At 48.5% G+C, this 19,966-nt stretch overlaps 6 protein-coding genes across 6 annotated transcripts; 1 reads left to right on the forward strand and 5 right to left on the reverse strand.

The window, feature by feature from the left end:
* Positions 1–85: 85 nt before the first annotated feature.
* Positions 86–3,109, reverse strand: HD556DRAFT_1416246 (heterokaryon incompatibility protein-domain-containing protein). The gene is made up of 9 exons (XM_041304327.1): positions 3,085–3,109; positions 2,870–3,025; positions 2,716–2,823; positions 2,516–2,659; positions 2,298–2,460; positions 2,027–2,244; positions 1,830–1,974; positions 1,671–1,777; positions 86–1,650 (listed from the first exon to the last, which is right to left on the reverse strand). Exons 2-9 carry the CDS (start codon positions 2,960–2,962, stop codon positions 145–147), a joined length of 2,484 nt encoding a protein of 827 aa, XP_041153775.1. The 5' UTR covers positions 2,963–3,025; positions 3,085–3,109; the 3' UTR covers positions 86–144.
* A 4,468-nt stretch (positions 3,110–7,577) lies between these two features.
* On the forward strand, positions 7,578–8,024 carry HD556DRAFT_1248442 (uncharacterized protein; the record flags this gene model as incomplete). The annotated part of the gene is made up of 1 exon (XM_041298774.1): positions 7,578–8,024. One exon carries the CDS (start codon positions 7,578–7,580, stop codon positions 8,022–8,024), a length of 447 nt encoding a protein of 148 aa, XP_041153776.1.
* Positions 8,025–8,879: 855 nt separating this feature from the next.
* Positions 8,880–9,711, reverse strand: HD556DRAFT_1416267 (uncharacterized protein). The gene is made up of 3 exons (XM_041304328.1): positions 9,481–9,711; positions 9,190–9,423; positions 8,880–9,116 (listed from the first exon to the last, which is right to left on the reverse strand). Exons 1-3 carry the CDS (start codon positions 9,503–9,505, stop codon positions 9,043–9,045), a joined length of 333 nt encoding a protein of 110 aa, XP_041153777.1. The 5' UTR covers positions 9,506–9,711; the 3' UTR covers positions 8,880–9,042.
* A 30-nt stretch (positions 9,712–9,741) lies between these two features.
* HD556DRAFT_1416275 (uncharacterized protein) lies at positions 9,742–11,730 on the reverse strand. Its single transcript, XM_041304329.1, has 10 exons — positions 11,649–11,730; positions 11,535–11,591; positions 11,405–11,485; positions 10,989–11,185; positions 10,540–10,933; positions 10,369–10,510; positions 10,280–10,311; positions 10,147–10,224; positions 10,072–10,092; positions 9,742–10,034 (listed from the first exon to the last, which is right to left on the reverse strand). Exons 2-10 carry the CDS (start codon positions 11,556–11,558, stop codon positions 9,978–9,980), a joined length of 1,026 nt encoding a protein of 341 aa, XP_041153778.1. The 5' UTR covers positions 11,559–11,591; positions 11,649–11,730; the 3' UTR covers positions 9,742–9,977.
* A 1,395-nt stretch (positions 11,731–13,125) lies between these two features.
* Positions 13,126–15,534, reverse strand: HD556DRAFT_1300309 (laccase). Its single transcript, XM_041299465.1, has 12 exons — positions 15,343–15,534; positions 15,243–15,294; positions 15,121–15,189; positions 14,906–15,066; positions 14,779–14,852; positions 14,695–14,722; positions 13,913–14,642; positions 13,835–13,855; positions 13,635–13,783; positions 13,554–13,577; positions 13,433–13,497; positions 13,126–13,379 (listed from the first exon to the last, which is right to left on the reverse strand). Exons 1-12 carry the CDS (start codon positions 15,510–15,512, stop codon positions 13,261–13,263), a joined length of 1,662 nt encoding a protein of 553 aa, XP_041153779.1. The 5' UTR covers positions 15,513–15,534; the 3' UTR covers positions 13,126–13,260.
* A 1,357-nt stretch (positions 15,535–16,891) lies between these two features.
* HD556DRAFT_1539651 (laccase) lies at positions 16,892–19,332 on the reverse strand (the record flags this gene model as incomplete). Its single annotated transcript, XM_041309723.1, has 12 exons — positions 16,892–17,224; positions 17,275–17,339; positions 17,390–17,413; positions 17,468–17,598; positions 17,674–17,694; positions 17,747–18,473; positions 18,524–18,551; positions 18,606–18,681; positions 18,744–18,893; positions 18,948–19,016; positions 19,069–19,120; positions 19,169–19,332. The coding sequence occupies 12 exons, from the start codon at positions 19,330–19,332 to the stop codon at positions 17,040–17,042; spliced, it is 1,692 nt and encodes a 563-aa protein (XP_041153780.1). The 3' UTR covers positions 16,892–17,039.
* Positions 19,333–19,966: the final 634 nt, after the last annotated feature.

The following is a 19,966-nucleotide window of genomic DNA, read 5'->3' on the forward strand; positions in this document are numbered from 1 at the left end:
AATATATTCTGCGGGTAAATATCATGCTCGTACAGTCACAAGATTTCTAATATATCCTAACGTCCATAAAAACATTAAAAACTTTGGTTCTACATTATATACGTCTGAACTATATTCTCCGGGTATATTATCATGCTCTTACAGTTACAATATCTCCAACATCCTGACGTCCATCATGTGGCGAACAGAAGCAATGTCTTGAACTTGTGCAATAATATGACGATCTGACGCAATTCTCTTGTATTCTCCACCGCGTTGCTGCGCTAGCAAAAATGCGGTGAAAGGCTGTCCAAGGCGAAACAGTAATCGTAACGCTTGTGAGTGAGATTCCGAACGGACCAACCACTGTTCTCCAGAGGATGAACATGATGATAGTGATTCCAGCTCACTCCAATCATCCACGCTCTGCTCGTCGTCTAAAAAGTCAGGTAGCCCAAGGAGACGAGGATCCCAGGGACGGACGAGTAAGAATGACTGTCGAGTGGGTCTTCCTCGTGAGAACTGAGGTAACTTCTCCTCCGTGGTAATCTTCACGTTATGAAGCCCGTCTGTCTTGACTTCATACGTTAAATGGGTCTCCTCGTGTTCAACGAGCCTCCGTCTGACTGCCGTGACAGGGAATGTGATGCATGGCAGATGAAGCCGGCAGTGAGAAAAATGTGGACCGCTCCAGCGGTCCAGTTTTCTGTACAATTTCAAAGCCGACTCGATAACCACAGTGTTCTTCAGTGATGAGACCGATCTCTCCATCTCATCTTCAGATATAGATGGTAGCGTGTACGGTGGGGTTGCATATGAAGTGATGTCCGCAGGAAGACAGCTGTTGAATTTGGATGGTTTCCCGATCCAGTCGAGAGCAGTGAGGTCGCCTGACTGAGTCACAACCTCCTGCAAGAGACGCCCGAGCGCATATTGCTTCGTCTCGCCATACATCACAGGTAGGTTGATACCAAAGATACCCATCAACGAGTATGCGACGTCTTCATGCACGGTGGTGACGCGTGTCGATGCCCATTGTAGTTTCTCTCGGGCATCTCTCATACCGGGACGGAAGGTGACAAGAGTCCGTGCATCTATGCCCGTTGCATACTCCAACTCCCGCATGATCGCGACAGACTGCTTGTGGTTGGGAGAGTGGTCATCTAGATACAAAGTCCAATCACTTTGATAGAAGCGAATGATTTTGGGGGCAAGTAATTCCGGTAATGTCCATCCTCGAGTGTTCCAAGCGCTCTTTGCCATTGCGCCAGATTTGGACGAAGGCAGAACATCCGAGAGATAGACAATCGTAAGCGCTGAATGGCGATACCAGGCAAACATGGAGTTGATCGATTCTTGGAACTCGGCATTATTACTTTTGTCGATGCAGCATGTATCAATCCACCCCCATCGGTACCCAGCCGTACGAGCAGTTTTGCAGAATGACTGCAACTTCGCGACGCCGCCAACGGAATCCAAGTCGTACACCACTTTGTCCTGGATGTCGAACAGTAATGGCTCATGCCTCTCCCACCTATGTGATAGCATGACGTAACTAAAGTATTTCGCCACCACTTCTTCGATGCGCTCTGTGCGGAGATCTGCATGCTTCGTTGTGGATGACAGAAGCTCCTTGTACTCCGCGCTCGTCCTGAAGGCATGTATCTGTGCCTTTCGATCGTATAAACGACCAGCGGGTATGTAAGTAGACGAAGCGGGGCGCATTCAAGTTCGAAATAAATGGTCCTTTCAATCACAGCCTCTGCTTCGGATGGACTGAGATATTGTCGGCGCAGCTCTGGGGAAATATTCAACCATCTGGAGGTATACATGTGCTTTTCGGGGCTTACCTTGTAACTGAGTGTCGGCAGAATTGTCCAACTTGGATAGCATAACTTGGAAAGCTTCGATGGCTTCCTCATAGTGTTGTGCGCCATGCATCGCCGCATGTTTCAACTGGTATCCAAGATAAGAGGAAGGGCTGAGTTCGATGACCTAGGTATTACCAAAATCAGCATAAGCTATGAAGCAATAGATGCAATCCTACCTTTTTCGCATCGAAGAGTGCATCGTCCCATAGCATTTCTTCTAACCTAGCCTTACTGCGGTTTGCAAAGATAGCCTCGGTTGCAAAATCCAAGTCGATCGCCGCCGAGTACAGATCAATAGCTTTATCGAAATCGTGTGCATCCAATGCAGCATCTCCGCTCGCCGGAAGGGCATCTCCGTCGACAGTATAGAGCGCACTGCATCTTTGCTTGAAAACTATGCCAAATGCGAGTAAGATCTGTAGTCTGGTAATACGACTGAAGACTTGCCAGTGGACCAACCAAGGCAGTTAGCCTTGGTCGCTTCGTCGCTCATATCCATCATATATCGATACGATTCATGGGCTTCTCGAAGCATACCTGCCCGGAGGAGTGCATCGCACCGTCTCTGGCTTGCAATTTGCCACAGTTCCTTGAGGTTCCATCCAAAGAGCTAGCAGATCGCGGAGTTGAACATCAAGTTTTTCGGTTGCATTGTATCTACATACCACGACGAAGTCCTCATATGTAGAATGAATGGCTGACTGAGAGGTGGAAGCGATGGTATTGATAATGACAGCGAAGTGTTCATCAGCTTCGTTTTCATAGGCACTATCAAAGGCGTTTATCCCCAGTTGGAGACGTAGGTACGCCTGATATTAAAAGTTCAGTATCAACGACCGTGAGTCTGAGAGTGCTCGGCACTCACTTCCACGATATGACAAACAGGAATATCTGCCTTAAGACAAACGTTATCCAACCTTTGGATGCGCATGATGGCGTGCTCGTGTTGATTTGCATTGAAATAAGCGATGGCCTGAACTTGGTGAAGCAAAGTGAAACACGAGAAAATATTGACGTGCCTTAATCAGGAGGAGAATATGGGTAGTCTTTGAGTATTCGTTGGTAAACATGAACGCGAGGTCAAATGCTTCCATCCCGTCCTCGACCTGCATTTTTCCGCAGAGGGCGATGCCCTTGGAGATCCAACCGGTCAAGGAATCTTGAATACTGATGGACTATGTCACCATCAAAGTGAGTTAGCCTTTCAGAGTCATGATGGGACAGTGTACCCCACCTCGAGTGCATCATCAAGCGCGCGGTCCCAATCGGCTTTTCGCGCCCTAACAAATGAGCGACAGGCATAGGCGTTGTGGTCGTTGTGGTCAGCGTAAATCTGTCGTGTTAGCAGAGCTTCAGCAGTGTGCAAATCCCCAGTTATGCATGCATTGCGTATTGCGGTGTTCATAGTGAGGATCTGCGTGAAGCACGTTCACATTTATCAGAGCCGATGGTAAAAACATACCTTGGAATCGACCAAAGAGTCTTCCAGCATTGGCCAATGCCGATCCAATAACTCCCTACCTTTACCTTCACCACGGATATGCTTGCCATACGTGGAGTAAGTGTCAGAGTACACGCCATCAGAGTGTTTGAAAATGGCGATGGTTCGTCGATCCAGCAACCGCCGGAGTCGAGGGTGGTCCGTGGATGCGGAGGCTACGAAGCTAGCAGTGGGGTCCCCAGTAATAGGGTTGGCCGCAGTATGACTTCTCCAGGGATCACCGACTTGCTGCCACGTTGATGTATCCCACTCCTGTATGGTGGGATCTGGATTGGAGCCTGAAAGTAACGTGTACCATCAGGCGTCCATGCGAGTGAATAATCAGGCTGGATGGGGCGCAGCGTAACTCTGGCAACGTGCGATGCATTGCCTGTTGCTTGTAGTCCATATCTGAATATCCTTCGATGTTGCGATGGCGAGATATTCGCCAGTCGGGGAATGCCGAACACAATGAACATAATCACTACAATCGATGACGTTCCCTTGCATCTGCCATGTCCCTGTGCTCCAGAGCTCTGTTGTGGTGTCCCATGAACCACTCGCCAATACTGCGCCGACTGGAGAAAAGTCCAGCGACACGATCCGTTTGGAGTGAATTCTGATGGGTTGAGTGAGAGATTCACCGGTGTGACCGTCCCATGCAATGAGCTCTCCGTTAGCATCACCGCTTGCTATCAACTGCCCATCTCCCGATACTGCCACTGCCCCCACCCAGGTGCGATGTCCCTTCATTTCCTTCAACACAAGACCTGTCTCCAAGTCCCACAGACAAAGCGTGCGATCTCCCAAGCCGGTCACCATGTGTCGTCTATCGGGGAAGACTGCAGCTACAGATACAGCACATTCACGAGCATCGGGGACTGCGGTTGCAGATACGGCGCATTCACGAGCTTCGAAAGCTCCCACAGGTGTGGTGATCAGAAGGAAGGGGTATGCTGACTGTGCCATTCAGAAGGATGTTGATAGTGTTTAGCACAATTGAGGTAGGCTTGCTGTGAGCAGTGAATGTTGTGGGGACTTACTCCACGTTATACAGAACAAGCATTTCTATTCCGAACCAGCTCAGTTCTTATCGGACGCCTAAGGCGAAGCTCTCCTGGGGGAAAATTACGATGGGCTGATGTAAATTCTGTACACGCTGCCAAATGCTAAATGAAACAGGGCAACCTGGTCCGAGTAGGTCCCGATATAAGTCATATCATACTAATTATGTAGTAGTATTGTGTAATGGCAGTGCCGCAGAACGCCCATCAGTAGCGTAGTCAGCCAATTTCACATCATCGTCACGTTCAGAGCACTTCAGGCACCACTAGGGCATGAACTCTACACTGGCAAGACTGCACTCCGGATCGGCACCGTCGACCTCGAGCAGATGGGCGGAAGCAGTATAATGTTCCAAGGATACACATTTGAACATACTCTCAGAAGACTCAGAACAGGCTGGAAATGAGCAGGTCTCCCACCATAATACCATGGCGAAAAGGCGGAAGACAAGGCCAGCTCAAAGAGGTAGCAACCCGTATTGAGGTCTCAAAATGCATCCTTCACATCTTTGGGTACTTTTCACTAACATCACGGGTCCTGTCATCTCAGGCTGGATGATCCAGTGTTGTTAGGACCTAGAATAAAGTCAACGTTTCGGCATCCGAGACAGGTGGGCGGACCCCAGCAGTCGACAGTCACGCTGCGCAGGCCTGTGCTCTAGTTGCAATTATAGACTCATCAATATTGTTGGTCGATCGAGCTGTTGAGCACTCGCCACACATCAAGTAATCTGTTGTAATCTCCATGCGTGCGATTACAATATGTTGCTATTTTCAGCCCTGCGTCAGTGTGATAATAGAGAATCAAGGCTGCCACGTACGTCCGCTTCCTCCAGGGTAGTACCCAGGGCTGTTGCAGGAATGGAGACACAGACAACCGCCCAATTGAGATATTTGTATTTGAAACAAGGTCAATGTCTATCACAAAATGGATCAATACAACTGGTTTAACCGTTTGTGGGTGAAGAGGCTTAAGAAGCGAGCAGGGGGCCAATGTGAAACAAACCGACCAGGGTCCGGTGCATATATTCGAGCCTCTGTTATCCACTGCAGTACGGTATCAAGTCGTCCACAATTTTCATCCCAACATCACCATCCGACAGCAGAATGTGGGAAGCAGCGGAGTCCATCGCTCGCATGGCAATACGAGAGCCTGAGGCTCGTACAGATACTGTACGTGCAGTCGCAGCTTTCCCTGGTGGACGACGTGTAGTCCAAGTCACGGGCTCGGTAGACAAGACACTCTGCCTGTGGGACTTGAAAAAAAGCGTTGTGTTGAAGAAAATGGAGGGGCGTCACAACGCAGTCTAACTTACGCATTACGGGCAATCGCGGTGTTTGCTATTGAAAGACGGGCAGTTCATAGCGAGCGGGGATTATAACGGAGAGCTTATCGTTTGGGACAAGCGACACTATAATTCTCTCACCCAAAATCATAAAAGCTCACTTCGGGTCGATCCACTCGTTGGACTTTTCTGCAGATGGTGCACTGCTAGCAACCAGTTCGTTGGATCCATGGCGCCGTGAAGCTCTGGAACATCACAACTTGGCATCTGCAATGAAATCTAATTGACTGCCATGCAGCAGTCTACTGCATTCAGTATGCACCATCTGGAGAATACCTTGCTATTGCGACATTCAGGATCCACTGATGAGTCCAGATTTTAATTACGGACACGAAGGAATGCATCGCAAACCTCACGGCTCAGTGCTCACGCTGTGTTCAACTTATCACTCGCATGGATGCCCGATCATCCGATGGTTCACGGCTTCTCTCAGTGAGCATCATTCTTGATATGGGTTTGGGATCCATCAACCTGGTAGCAGGTCGGTGATCCCTGGACAGGCCATACTTATCAGGTGAATGCCATTTCCGTGAACTCTGCTGGCATACTTGTCGCCTCTGCATCCGATGGTAAACACGTCCGCCTCTGGCGACCCTCTAGTCGACGAACCATTGCCATATTCAAGTCCTCCGATAATGTGTATCGTGTCGCATTCTCAATGAATGGCAAGTATATCATCAGCGGGAGTGCCGATAAGGTCTCACAATGGGTAGTACCTGGTATCGCTTTGCTAGAGGATTCTCCCCAGGAACGGGTCATAGAAGTACGTTCCTATTCATCTATTGTACCTCCGTTATCTCATCTCGTTCTAAGGACGTGTTGTTGTTGAAGTCTTCAAGCGAACAGTAACAATGTAAGTTCACGTTGCATCTCCAGCCACTTCGTTTGCTTCCATATTGACTAATAGTCTACCAGCATTCAGCCCTCCTCGACAGGTTGTATCTCCAAAGGCATTGCTCTCTGTGGAACAATGAACCTCAAAATGCGATGAAAGCATTCGACCTCGCGTCCATATTCACCAGAGATTCGCAAACAGTTGATCCTCTCCCTATCGACTTAGTTCAAGGTACGCTTACTATTTCTCGCAGAGTCCCTTTCTCATTGCCGTTTTCAGGCTATTGTGCTTTCTAATGCAAATCAGTACGAGGACGCAATGCAGCGTGCTCAAGAGCTGGTTGTCGCATGAATGCTGACACTCTTGTTTGTCGTACTGTGGAAGTCAGTTTCAAACCATATATCCAGTCCATATATGTTTGACGGATATTTATAAATTTCACACATCAGGCATATCTGCATGTTTCAAATCGGAATCGACGTCTTGGATAGCGCGCGTTACGATGAAACTGACCACTTCACTACCGCTATCAACATCCGCACGTTCTTACCTGAATCAGCCATTTATTCCAGATATGGAGACTTTGCCGTGGTACGTCGATAACTCAACGTGCTTCTCATGCCCAAAGCCCAGCTGTTCGGGTGGGACTTCAGGTCCTTGCGGCAAATTACAAACAAGAATCGGTGTCATGCATTCCTCCATGCGGGTAGACCTGGAGACGTCCTCAAATCGTACCGATGTATGATGGATATGAGTGATGATGCTACGAAGGCAAGCTGCCTTGATTGGGTGTACTGGTAAGTCTTTCGGAACGTCTACAGGCTACAATACTCACTTGTGTTTCACGCCGTGATGCAGCTTTCAAGCAAGAATGCAGCATGCTCTATACTGCTAACGGAGTTGCAGACCTTGCTGTAAGCGGAGACGCTGTCCTTACTGCGGGCGAGTATGACAAGGCTATCGGGACTTACTCGGCAGCGATCGACCTGGATTTTGCAACCTATGCTATTTTTGCCAATCGCAGTAAGGCAAGGTCGGAGAGCGCTTTCATCGAAATCTGGCGCGCTGGAAAAAGCACTTGGAATACGGGGATGGACTGTTCCCAAATTTCTGGCTCCCAAGGTCGTTCTCTTCTACCAGAATGATTGGACCTTACATCTCGATGACCACTCTCCGAACCACAAAGAGTCTCCCCAGATCATGCAGGAGTTGCAAGGTACAACAGGTATAGATGCACGGGCTCTTGTCGACATCCTTCCCGGGATGAGACGCGCACGAGAAAGATTGCAATGCGTGTCGAGGCGTGTCACCACATTGCAGGACATCGCATACCCTCTGTTCGGAACCTTCGGCGTCCAGCTACCTATTGTGTATGGTGAGAAGAAACAAAAGGTACTCGAACGGCTTTTGCAGGAGATGGTAGCTCAGTCAGGGGACATTACTGCCTGACTGTCGGAAGATCTTCCGAGTTCAATAGTCGTTTGCCTGCAGACATCACTTCATACGAAGCTCAACCACACCCTCTGCCATCTAAAACGAGATGCAGATATCAAGTCTTCGTGCTGCGACACTCCGGGGATTTGAAGCTAGCTGTGAAAATGTACAGCATACTTGATAAACTGAGCGCCTCCCGTTTTGTACAACGCCGTCTGCATCTGCTCTGCATCGTATTCCTTGTCAAAGAAGTTAAACAACGCGACCTCGTGAAGACCAATTTACGTATCAAGTCAAGGCCGACAGACTTCGTGACTTGCTAATCTCGACGCAAGACAGGTTTCTTCTGTTTTCGCATGCACGGCCCACTTGACAGTCATTCTTGCTCGTTCGTCATCTTCTCGGGCTGGCTGACTTCGAAGACAACACGCAGGGTTCGGATGATCGTATCCTACCTGGGTCCCCATTACAAGATTCTCCCGAAGAACGAGAATTGGATGATTCAGAATTGATTGATCCAGCGTTGCGATTGATTGTTCGCCTTGAACGACCCTCAAATCGCGTCAGATCACGATATCATTGCACAGGTCAAAGACATCGGTTCCGTTTACGACATGAATAAATGTTAAGACATCTCGTATCCGGATCGTAATATGCTTACCTACTTAAGGACTCTCAGCATAAATTACATCTGTGCTATATATTTATGGCGCAATTGAATTATTCCGCCTGAGGCTGTTCGGCGCATTTCGCGTCAGTTCTTCGCTATCGATTTCTTGGACACAGGCTAACGGTAAATACGCGGTCACGTGATTGTACTATGGGTTCATTCGGTGCGGTAAAATGTTGAATCTGAAGTTTAGCTCGGCGAGGGTGTTGCACCTAGGAAGTTACACTTCGAAGGAGAGCATAAATATAATAAAACGACGACAGCAATCATAAAACAACAACAGTACTAGTGCAAGAAACAATACACTTATAGAGGTACATCCAACCCAAGAAAATCATATGATAATACCTCAAGTCCTGCTGATCAACTTTCTCCTCGCCTGTTCTGAGCTCGTCTCTTCTTGAATTCATAGAATCGCGCTGTTGCAGCCGCCGAGCCTACATACATGACGCATGAATTGATCGTCAGCCATCTGGCACATCGAGCAAAGGAGAGACCAAACACACGCACCTTTCTTCGGCGCACCCCTTCCTATACCCATGAACCACAGAAGAGCTCGCACAGGGAACCATACGACCATTAGCACCCATCCAAAAATCACTTGGAGTGGGCCAACCGCGAGGATGTTGAGTAGTAAGACGACCAAGCGCAATGGACCGCTGCCAGGCGTTCTGTCGGAGACGTAGAGAACGCATCTGGTGCATTCGATGGTGAAGAAGATCGGAATGAGGAAAGAAGCATAGACTGTGCGTGGTAAGTATGAGTCGCAGTCGAGCGGAGTAAAGATTAACAATCACGTACTAAAATCGTTCAGAGCGGAAGTCATGTTGTTACAATAACAAATACTGGATCGAGTCGAGCAGGAACTTTTGAATTACAGACTATAGACAAGGCAAGATGCCTCAGGCCTCAGGATTGAGATGGATGTTAGTGGTGCAGTTGTGATGTACACTCCGTGGATTACAACAGTGGTTCAAGAATTTGTCAAAAATCAACAGAAGTTCGGCCAATTGGAAGCCACCCACAGTTGTCAAATTCCGACGCTTCCATCAACCAAGGTCCAAGATAGGACCTGGAGCTCTTCATACGTTCACGAGTCACGACGGTCTCCTTTCAGTTCTGCAGAACATCCAACATGTTTATGATTTAAATTAATAGAACAAGGCTGCTTTCGGGCGTCATAATTATCCGAGCATTCACAGAAGTACACATCTTGAAACTCTGTTTCGAAGTTATACATGCATTCACAGGCTCTTTCTTTACAAGCGGTCTACGGCGATGTTCACGTCAATGACCGATCAACGATCAAGCTCAATTTGACACTCACTAACGTTGCCGAGGTCACTGCAAGCCTCCTTGACCCGCGCCGAGAGCGTTTTTCTCCTCACGAACCCAGACACGGGGGTCATAGAACTGCAATCAAACATGAATGACAGAAATCTCAGAAAAGATAAGCTAGTAACGAACCTTCTTGTTAGGTTTGTCTGCGCCCTCGGGGTTACCAACTTGAGTGAGCAGGTAATCTTTTTTCTTGAAAACAAAGTCCTGAGAGATAACGGTCAGCCATTGCGCGATCTCCAGGACTGATGGTCAATCGTACCCTGATACCAGCGAGATAAGCAAACTGGGTATCTGAGTGACAGTTTCCGCGTCAGCGACTGAATTCATTGCTAAACCTAACAGACTTACCAGTATCAACGTTCATTTTGACGACACCATGGTCGACTGCAGTCTTGATCTCCTCCTTGGTTGACCCGGAACCACCGTGGAACACGAGGTAGAGAGGTTTCTCGGACTTGCCACCGAGTTTTTGGCTGCTGTAAGCTTGGTGCTTCCCAGCAACTCAGGCTGGAGCTTGACGTTTCCAGGTTTGTAGACGCCGTGCACGTTACCGAACGCAGCAGCAATGCTGAAGTTGGGGCTAATAGAACTCAAAGCAGCGTGAACATCGTAGATGTCCTCGGGTTGCGTGTAGAGGGATGCGTTGTCGACACCAGTGTTGTCAACACCGTCCTCTTCACCTCCGGTGATACCAATTTCCATCTCTAGCCAAATACCAATAGGTGCCATGCGCTTGAAGTACTTGACGCAAGTTGCGATGTTCTCTTCTTTTGGCTCCTCGGACAGGTCAAGCATGTGTGAAGAGAAAAGGGGCTCTTGGTGCTCCTTGAAATAAGCCTCATCGGCAGCAAGCATGCCATCAAACCATTGAAGGAGCTTGTGGGCACAGTGGTCGCTGTGAAGAACGACAGGCCTGATATCCATCGTGGATCAAAATAACATAGATCCCAGGCAAAGGTAAGACTCACACGCCGTAGGCCTTCGCGACTGTGCGAATGTGGGCAGCAGCGATAGCTCCCAGAATGGAAGCTTGCTGGTTGTCATTTGAAAGACCTTTCCCGGCGAAGTAGGCACTTCCACCCTGAGAGACCTGGAGGATGATTGGAGCCTTGATGTCTCTGCGGAGCTGGATATGAGCATTTCGTGAATGACTAAGGCCCTTTTGCTGACCTTGCGGCTTCCAAGACCGCGTTAGCGGTGGATGAGGAAGTGACGTTCTTGACGGAGTTAAGCCAGGAGACTCTGATTGATTTCGTCACTCACTATAGCCTGGTGAAGATATCATCGTTTCAGCAGGATCTTTACCTCCGATAGGGAAGGCACTCACAGGAATGGCAAACTATTGAAGTTGAATCGCAAGGCGCCTCATTAAGATAAAGGATACAGTGAATCGAGAGAAATGTACCTTGTTCTCCTTTGCGTAGTCGAACAACTTGCGAACATTATCTCCAGTTAGGACACCAGCCTACGAGGGCGTCAGTGGATCAGCTTGCCCGATGATTGACTGTACTAACGGGAACGATATCGAGGACACCCATGATGAATCGACGAGAGTGCGATAATAGTAGATCCGGAACAAGATGGAAAGAGCGTCAGAACAGCCTTTAAAATGGGAGCGAAAAGGTACCTTATTAAGCTACCGATGGAGTAGTGAAACGAGTTTGAGATTGATTATAAGCCTCTCCCTCGTCCGATATCACCCATTACTAATCGCAGTGCATACTTACTAAATTAGGGCATAATCCTTGGAAAAACGTTCGATACAACCATACGACATTCAAGTTTTGGAAGTACATTCACTTCGGGATCAACAAGTATGTGATTCCCGGAGACTGTGGTTCTGCAATCTGGTCCCAGGCCGCACCACCGTCCCCCTTGTTTCCTAGGCAGACTCCCAAAGTCCCATAATCGAGCACCGACTTCACACCAAGCCATCCCAGGCTAGTCCCACACTTGCTCTTGGCCGATCTTAAAGCCACTCACCACGGGAAAACACTGAGCTCAACTCGGATTGGTCTGTCCCTTGGCGGGAGTAGAAGTCAGGTGTTAGACTCAAATAATGATCAGCCGTACATATCATCGACGATCGTGCCAGCTGCAGGTTGCGGCCCCGAAGCGGCATCAGTTTTAGAGTGTGAACAAAGTTACTCTTGATGCAGATTACTAAGCCTTGAACGACCCTCGTATTCTCATCACTTGCTTTGATCTAATTGGTCCACCCGGGATACCAGAGAGTGCAGGATTCGGCCGGTCTGTGTGCAAAGTGGATACTCGTGTCCTGTCAGCGAGTTGCACGGATTCAGAAAGTGCTGGGAAGTCTGTCGAGGCTGCCGTACTACGTCACTATCATCCCGCCTGCCTGCCATCAGGATCTTTGCCTCCATCTCTCCTTGTCCCTGCGAGTCTCTCACGCTTCCCCGGGCCTGTCTGTCTACTACTGTGTTTGCCTATTTCATGCGTGTCTGTCAACACTATGCCGTTGTCTGCAGCTCCCAGCCTGTAGCTACCATGTCCTGCCTCAAGATGACTAGAACCGTGACGGCAAGCTGACAAGGATGACGGGATGGCATGACGGTTGACATGACGGGATACGTATTGGTGGCTGACGTAGATGGCAGGGTGGTTGCGATCATGCAGACACCTTTGACCGCCCGGATCCTTCCGATCGCAGACTGCAAGCACACTGGCTTACTGGAGTTCCCATAATCTACATAAATACCGTCCGCGATACTAAAACACAGACTTTCAGTATTACCACCTTTTGTTAAGCGACAGTCTTGACTAAATTACGCAGACACGTCCCCGGACTTTGGCACGCAGTCTGTGCAGATTTTATGCAGACTAGCCATTTCCTGCATGTCCTCCGTGACACGGCTTACCGTCTAACACGCACTGGTTCATCCTGTCAGTTATTATCGGAATCGCGTAGATTCCGTATGGGCGACCTTCTGCCAGCAGCCGACATACAGCACATGGCAAGAAAGGAACAACTATATTTGGACGTCTGCCTAGGGAGCCTAACAGAGCACGCTTCCAGCTGTGTCTGCGGTTAGTGGGTGGGTACTAACAGCATTCGGTATGGCTTCATGTCACGGTGGCTTGCTCATTAGAACGTAATCTGAGCAGCTCGCATCAAATACAGAGAGCACCTGCATGTGATGGCCCACGATAGATTGTCATTGATAGTGCTACTGTGTATATCTCAATTATGAGAGTCCTGATGGTGCTATTCCATGAACACTATATAACAGGGGGAAATAGCCTTGTGCTCATATTCTGTGCTTCCTGATACGAATTCTGCGCTCCAATTTGAGCTGGGGTTAACGAGTCATATGTCGGGCAAAGTTCGTCCCATGCATCTGTGTACACCATCAGTTAAAGCGGAGCATAAGATGGACAATCGAATAGTTACGGGGTATATGGCCCAGATGCCGCTGAGTATCCGAAGGACTTTCGGCCATGATTACAGCGAAACCACTAGCAACACGTGTCAGATTACGGCTGTCGAAGATGTCAGTGCTCAAGACACGTACGCGTCAAGATGCCAATCAATATGACTATGTAAATGATGAGATCAGTGCTAGTGCGAGATACATCAATATCGCAGTGCTTACCAGTGCAGGAACCACGGGCCGGAATTATCTGTGACCCATCTAATCACCATCTGATCGCCTGGGAGCCCATTGGATACTACATCCCTGCGTACGGGATTGACGTAGTTAAAAGAACTGCTTCCGGCGCTCTGTACGACATCAAAGCTATGCTATCACTACAGTGAGCAATCGGATGTCAACTGGTAACCAGAAATACTTACACCGTGAAGGTGAATCGGATGCTAAGGAGATGGATGCCATGAGATGTGTGTAACGTGGTGAACGTGCGGGAAACTTACAGGACCAGCAGCAGCAACAGCTGGCATCGTCAATTCGACGACCTTGTTAGCCCCTAGAACATATACACTTCCTGTTGGAAGGAGATCGGTTGCATGCTGTGCGCCGCTGAGGATCTGAAGTAATGCGGGCACCGTGGGAGGGATGTATGGGGTGCCGTTGACCGAATATACCCCAGCATTGATGTTGACCACCAAATGCAAGTTGATGTCTGCCTTTCCGTACTCTGGAATCCCAGGTGCACCAGGATTGATGAATGCATGCAAATTGCTCTCGGAGAGCGGGTTGGTACCGGTGGTCTGGTTTGTAGTAGGCTCCGCAACGGGTGCACCGTTATATCGCAAGATAGCAGAGTTCTGGTTGTTGTTGAAGTTGTTCAAGCCTGGAGTGTTTGGGAGCGCCCGTATCCAGTAGTTGTCGACCGGTTGGTTCGCGACGAGTACAACAGAGTATCGCTGTCCAGCAAGTATCTGAAGCGAGTCCACGAGGAGGGGCTGCGTCAGTTCACCGTCCGCTTCGATTACCGTCAAGTTATGGTTGTCAATGGAGAACGTAAAGGTGGGATCGCAAGACATTGCTATAAGGCGTAGGCGATATCTTTTCCCGTACTCGATACTGACCACTGCAAGGTCACTCAGTGGTCCCCCTGGATATCTACCGAGACCGTTAATGAGTATGGAAAATGCATTGGTGCCAATTATATGGCCTAAAACAGGGGCAGCTGTATGGTACCTATGATCAATTGGTGAGCGCAATGCAAGTCATAAATAGTTCTGAGATGTACCAGTCAGCAAGAGTGATGACGGTGGTCTCTGTGAATGTTTTACATAAATGAGCGAATTCATGACTATGATAGTAGTCACTGTACCGTCGTCAACGTCGTATAAATAGGATAGGGGATCTTCAGGATCATAGATAATAAAACCTCCGCGGAGTCCATCGCTAAAAGGGTTCGGATCATTGATCACGGAGTTAAACATTTCTTATCAACATACCACTGTTGGACCGAGTAATGGCTATGATACCAGAAGGTGCCAGCCTGATTCCGAGCCTCGAAGGAGTACAGGAAGGAGTGATTTTGCGCAATAGGGCATTGAGTAACGAACGAGACTCCATCCGCATAGTTAGTCCTATTCTGCCTGATTCCGTGCCAATGCTAAACAGACTCGGATAAGCCTGATGCATGAGTACCGAACAGATGTTTACCCACCACACTGGTGCTCAAGAGCATTTCATTGTCGGTGAGTCTGTTCACGACATTGATATCGAAGTGTTCTCCCTTCAACTATAATCAGTGTCTGATGGCTCGATCGAATTGGCATAAAAAGGGACCTTTCTGGCTGTGATGATTGGACCCGGAAACGTTCCTCCGGCAAGCGTTACACTATATCAATGATTAAGATGCAAGGAACACGGCAAAAGACAAACTCACGAGCGCGCGAACCCGTCTGGAGATATGACTTTATTAGAAATTACCAAGTCAGTCTTGGGGCCTAGTGTATATGAACGAGAGTTGAGTGAATAGGGATTGGATCGTGAGATGGTGGATGCAGCAGATACTAGATGAAACCATAGCATGAAAATGACATTAAGGAAGAGCATTGTATTGAGTACAAAGGGATGGAAAGCACTTGATCATAAGGACTCACCTCAATGTGGTTTGCTCTTATAGAAGTCTTCATTCTAACTTCGGCTGCGAGTGACAAATTTCACCGTAAAAAGGTTACAGTCGTGAAATGCCAAGCCCCGGCTAGTTAATTGGTGCACAAGCCCACAGCCCGCCATGCCAAGTTTGACCATAGCACTCATATGGGAGTAATGAGAACCGGGACGGAAGTTCGGAAAGATCAGCCAAGTGGCACCGAGTCACTTTCAGTTGGAAAGTTCTGGCTTGGAAGGACCTAATTTATCTATGGTCGTCATTCGGCAGATTGAATGATGACTTAGATTAGCCAGTTCTGGTGCCTGTAGGGATTCATATACATCAATTCAAACCAGCGGTAGAACACTGGAAATGAAGTTCAATTGTTCTACCTGGCCGCTCGATTGAAGCTAACCGTGCGCACCACGTGCATCCCCTGACAAGTGTCCTCGGCTCCGTGCCTGACTTCACGCCACCATGCAATGCAACGGAATTTCAATCCGTCTCGTTTGGGCGCGATTTGACTGATCTTGCTCGTTTGATCAACAAGTCACCGCGAGAGTCCAGAGTGGGCGAACACAATGCGTTGAGTGGGTTCTATCCGATTTCAGGATGCGAGCAATCCGGAGAGCGTTTTGTTGTTATCATGGATGACGGATCTTCGCCGATGCATGAGGATCAAATTATTCGACACGTTTCTCGAACTGGTCTCTTGCTGAGTCCACGCGAACCGCATCATCAATATGTAGTAGTCGCTTACTACTACCGAGCTCCTGTAAGTAACAACTGTCAGACACCAGGAACTGTGATGTAGTGGATGGGGCTGTACAATGTACCGGGCCTGTTGGCAGTGAACGCTTGTCAAGGCGACTTTGGTTGGTTTGGTAGGGTGTTGCATTCTTGATGTATAGGAGCGTATAGGTTTAAGGTTGAGGTTTGTACCTGTGCACGGAAGTATGGAAGCCAAGACTGCCGCAGCCACGGTGGACTTTGGCCCCAGAGTCTACGTGGAGTAACCCTAGAATGGTTAGATCCTTGTGGATATGTGATGCCGACTAACCAGCGCGGTGACCGGTCCCAGTAGCCCTTTTCATGTTCTCCATATGCTTTATTGTACTATATCAGGTGAAAACTGATATAGAGGAATGAGCTGTCGCGGTGCCGTGGCGTGCCTCTGCCGCCAGATCGAAAAAGTATCTCACAAAGCGTTAGGTCGGTGAGTATTGGGTCCCTGGCATGCTCGAACGTCGAGGGAACACTAGTGGAGTAATGTGGTAAGCTTCAAATTTTCCTGTCCTTAGATATTGTTCAGAGAGAAATAATACGAATTTCCGGCAGCATGCATTGACCGTTGTCATGACAAAGGAAGGTCAAGGAATTCGGCCTGGTATAATAATATTACCGGATATTACCGGGGAGAGTTAATTATAGCGGTTCCTATTCTATGTAGAGTAAAATATGCTAAGTAGAGATTGTCCATCAGTATGCTACCCCAGTATACCCCCTAAGAGATGAAAATGATTAGGACGTTTACTACTGTATCTAAGGAAGTGGTGATGGCGGGAAGAGAAGTGTGCTGATTTTGGATGCTTCTTCATAGGACTCCCGACCTCCGCCCCTAACTGTGAGGGTGATAAAGAGTCAAAGGCCGGACATAACTGATGCCAATCCTCTGTGAAGCAGTTCAGCCATGGAAGTACATTTTACCCGTATATTTCGTACCTGGAACGGGGTTCAAATGTGCGCGGGTGTCAGAGGGACTTTCGGCCATTACCACCGCAAAACCGCTGGATTTAAGGATTAGCTATTTCTTTCACGAGGACGTGGACAAACATACGCATCGAGGTGCCAGTCAATGTGACTGTTGGTTCGGGGTTAGTATCCTTCTTGACAACTAGATCAAATGATGGCATACCAATGCAAGAACCAGGGGCCAGAATTGTCCGTCGTCCATCGGATCACCATTTGTTGGTCAGGGGTGCTGCCAGCACTGACTACATCGCGACGAACGGGGTTCACATAATTGAAGGTTCTGCTCCCTGCGCTCTGTACGACATCGAAGGAATGCTAATGATCATCAGTCAGCCTGAAACCATGCCGTCGAAGTTACAGCTAACTTACCCCATGAAGGTGTATGGGATGCTGGTACAAGTATGTCAGCCACATAAGAGTTGAAGGAAGGGGAAACACGTACAGGTCCACCTGGACCGCTTGTTGTCAATGTCAACTCTACCACTTTGTTAGCCTCTAGAACGATGACATTCCCCTCTGGAAGCAGCTCAGACGGTTCTCGAGCTCCGCTGAGAATTTGGAGTAGAATAGGAATGGTGGGGGATTGGAAAGTGACATTATTGACATAGAATGAGCCGTTGGAGTTCTTAACCGAGAGGTTGAGGTTGATGTCTGCCTTCCCATACCCTGGAATGCCAGGGGCGCCGGGATTGATCAGAGCATGCAAGTCAGTCTCATTCAATTGGTTCTTGGATGCCGTATAGACCGTGGTCGGGTCGGCAATCGGGGCGCCTTGATAGCGCAGGATTGCAGAGTTCATTCCTCCCTCGTAGGAGGCTTTTGTCAAATTAGGAAGACTGCGCATCCAGTAATTATCCACCGGCTTATCAGCTACCAGAACCACAGAGTAGCGCTGGCCCGCAAAAATCCGGAGCTCATCTACTACCAGGGGTTCGGTCAGCTGTCCATCTGCTTCGATGACGGTCAAGTTGTGGCCATCGATGGAAAAATGGAAGCTGGGGTCGCATGACATTGCAACCAGGCGCATGCGATATCGCTTTCCTGGCACGACATTGATCACAGCGAGATCAGACATGGGTCCGCCAGCGTATCGACCGAGTCCGTTGATGAGCGAGGAGTTGGCGGTCGTGCCTATGATGTGGCGCAAGACCGGAGCCACAACGTGATACCTAGTGACACTACACTGAGCAGGAAGATCACCAATATGCATGAGACTCACCAGTCAGAAAGTGTGATTACGGTACTCGCTGGCAACAACAGATGGTCAGCAGAGGGTAAATATGAATCAGTTGTTCGCTCACCATCGTCGACATCATACATATATGCCAAAGGGTCATCAGGATCATAGATTACAAGGGGTCCCCTCAGACCATCACACTGTTAAAGAGGTCAGTCCTCTACTGCATGCGCAAAGTTCGAGTGATACTTTCATATTGGACAGAATAATGACTATGATACCAGTAGGTGCCTGCCTGATTCGGAGCGGAGAAAGAGTGTAAAAAAGAGTGATTTTGCGCAATGGGGCATTGTGTAACGAAGGATGCCCCATCGGCGTAATTCGTCCCATTCTGGAAGATACCGTGCCAGTGCTGCAGTAAACAAGGTTAATCGATCGACAACGTGGATGATTTAATGATGCTTACGACACTAGTACTCTTGAACATCGTTTCGTCTTTGAGCTCGTTGACCACCTCGATGGCAAAGTCATCTCCCTGATGTGAGGTCAGCACTGGTGCACGAAAGGAGAGATCAATGGATGTTCACCTTTTGGGCTGCAATTAATGGTCCAGGGAATATACCGTCAACTAGAGTTGCTCTATTCAAGATCAGCAGTGATCTTCGCGTGCCATTGCAATAGACTCACGAGCGTTCGAAGCCATCAGGAGCGATGACCTTATTACCTATGGTTATTCTAGTCTTGGGGCCAAGCACTGCTGGCTGAGATAATGGGTAGGACTGCGAACGAGATGCTATCGATGCAGCGTTGATTGATGAAATGAGGGAAACGAGTAAAATAGGAATAAGCATTGTGAATATTTACAATAGGTAGCACTCTCTTCACCCGGGAGAGTAGTGGGATGCAGGATAAGATTGTGATGCATACTTCTCGCAGCTTTTATCTCGCAGGGAGGTAGATAGACTTGAGTGTTTCCCGATTCAAAGCTGTTGTTGCCTCGATCAATTCTCCAGGCCCGGAAATGGTTGCTCAGCGATCTTCAGCGCCTTGGACATCTGAATACCGACAGTGTACTGCTCGTGGGGTTAGAAACTGTCTGCCGACACCTTGAAGAATGGTGGCGTACCATGAAATCATGACTCGGATGGCACAACATAAACTAACTCAGTTAGAACAGCCAACAGACCTCAGATATCCCATAGCAGTGCGAATGCTAGGTTGCTACAACCAAGACAACTCGTCAAGTATAGGAATGCCGATAGCTAGTGACCCCTAGTCAGGCGGCCATACGCTGTGGGCGCTGACCTGTCCAAGTGTCTTAAAACCGATCAAAAGTGTATATTGATGTTATCTGTGTTAGGCAACGTGTATAATTGTAATGATCACCTTGACAGAACGGGTGACATAGCGGGGATGTTATGCTAGCTTCTAACCCATACTGTCACTGTGAGAAGCAAACCGAGTGATGTACTAGTAGCTCGTCAA

Source organism: Suillus plorans (genome assembly GCF_016647745.1).
Source record: "Suillus plorans strain S12 chromosome Unknown HD556scaffold_94, whole genome shotgun sequence".
NCBI classification, from domain to species: domain Eukaryota; kingdom Fungi; phylum Basidiomycota; class Agaricomycetes; order Boletales; family Suillaceae; genus Suillus; species Suillus plorans.

Bases quoted from the DNA above. Each gene is read 5' to 3' on its own strand.
- HD556DRAFT_1416246 (XM_041304327.1), bottom strand. From the start codon at position 2,962: ATGCAGGTCGAGGACGGGATGGAAGCATTTGACCTCGCGTTCATGTTT. The intron at 2,660-2,715 runs GTGAGTGCCGAG...TTTTAATATCAG, and splicing joins CTGTTTGTCATATCGTGGAA to GCGTACCTACGTCTCCAACT. The intron at 1,778-1,829 runs GTAAGCCCCGAA...ATATTTCCCCAG, and splicing joins TGCCGACACTCAGTTACAAG to AGCTGCGCCGACAATATCTC.
- HD556DRAFT_1416267 (XM_041304328.1), bottom strand. From the start codon at position 9,505: ATGACTTCCGCTCTGAACGATTTTA. The intron at 9,424-9,480 runs GTACGTGATTGT...TACCACGCACAG, and splicing joins TTCCGCTCTGAACGATTTTA to TCTATGCTTCTTTCCTCATT. The intron at 9,117-9,189 runs GTGCGTGTGTTT...TCATGTATGTAG, and splicing joins AAGGGGTGCGCCGAAGAAAG to GCTCGGCGGCTGCAACAGCG.
- HD556DRAFT_1416275 (XM_041304329.1), bottom strand. From the start codon at position 11,558: ATGGGTGTCCTCGATATCGTTCCC. The intron at 10,312-10,368 runs GTAAGTCTGTTA...ACTGTCACTCAG, and splicing joins CAAAATGAACGTTGATACTG to ATACCCAGTTTGCTTATCTC. The intron at 10,225-10,279 runs GTACGATTGACC...GTTATCTCTCAG, and splicing joins CTTATCTCGCTGGTATCAGG to GACTTTGTTTTCAAGAAAAA.
- HD556DRAFT_1300309 (XM_041299465.1), bottom strand. From the start codon at position 15,512: ATGCTCTTCCTTAATGTCATTTTCATGCTATGGTTTCATCTAGTATCT. The intron at 15,295-15,342 runs GTGAGTTTGTCT...TCATTGATATAG, and splicing joins CCAGACGGGTTCGCGCGCTC to TGTAACGCTTGCCGGAGGAA. The intron at 14,643-14,694 runs GTACATCTCAGA...AATTGATCATAG, and splicing joins GTCATCACTCTTGCTGACTG to GTACCATACAGCTGCCCCTG.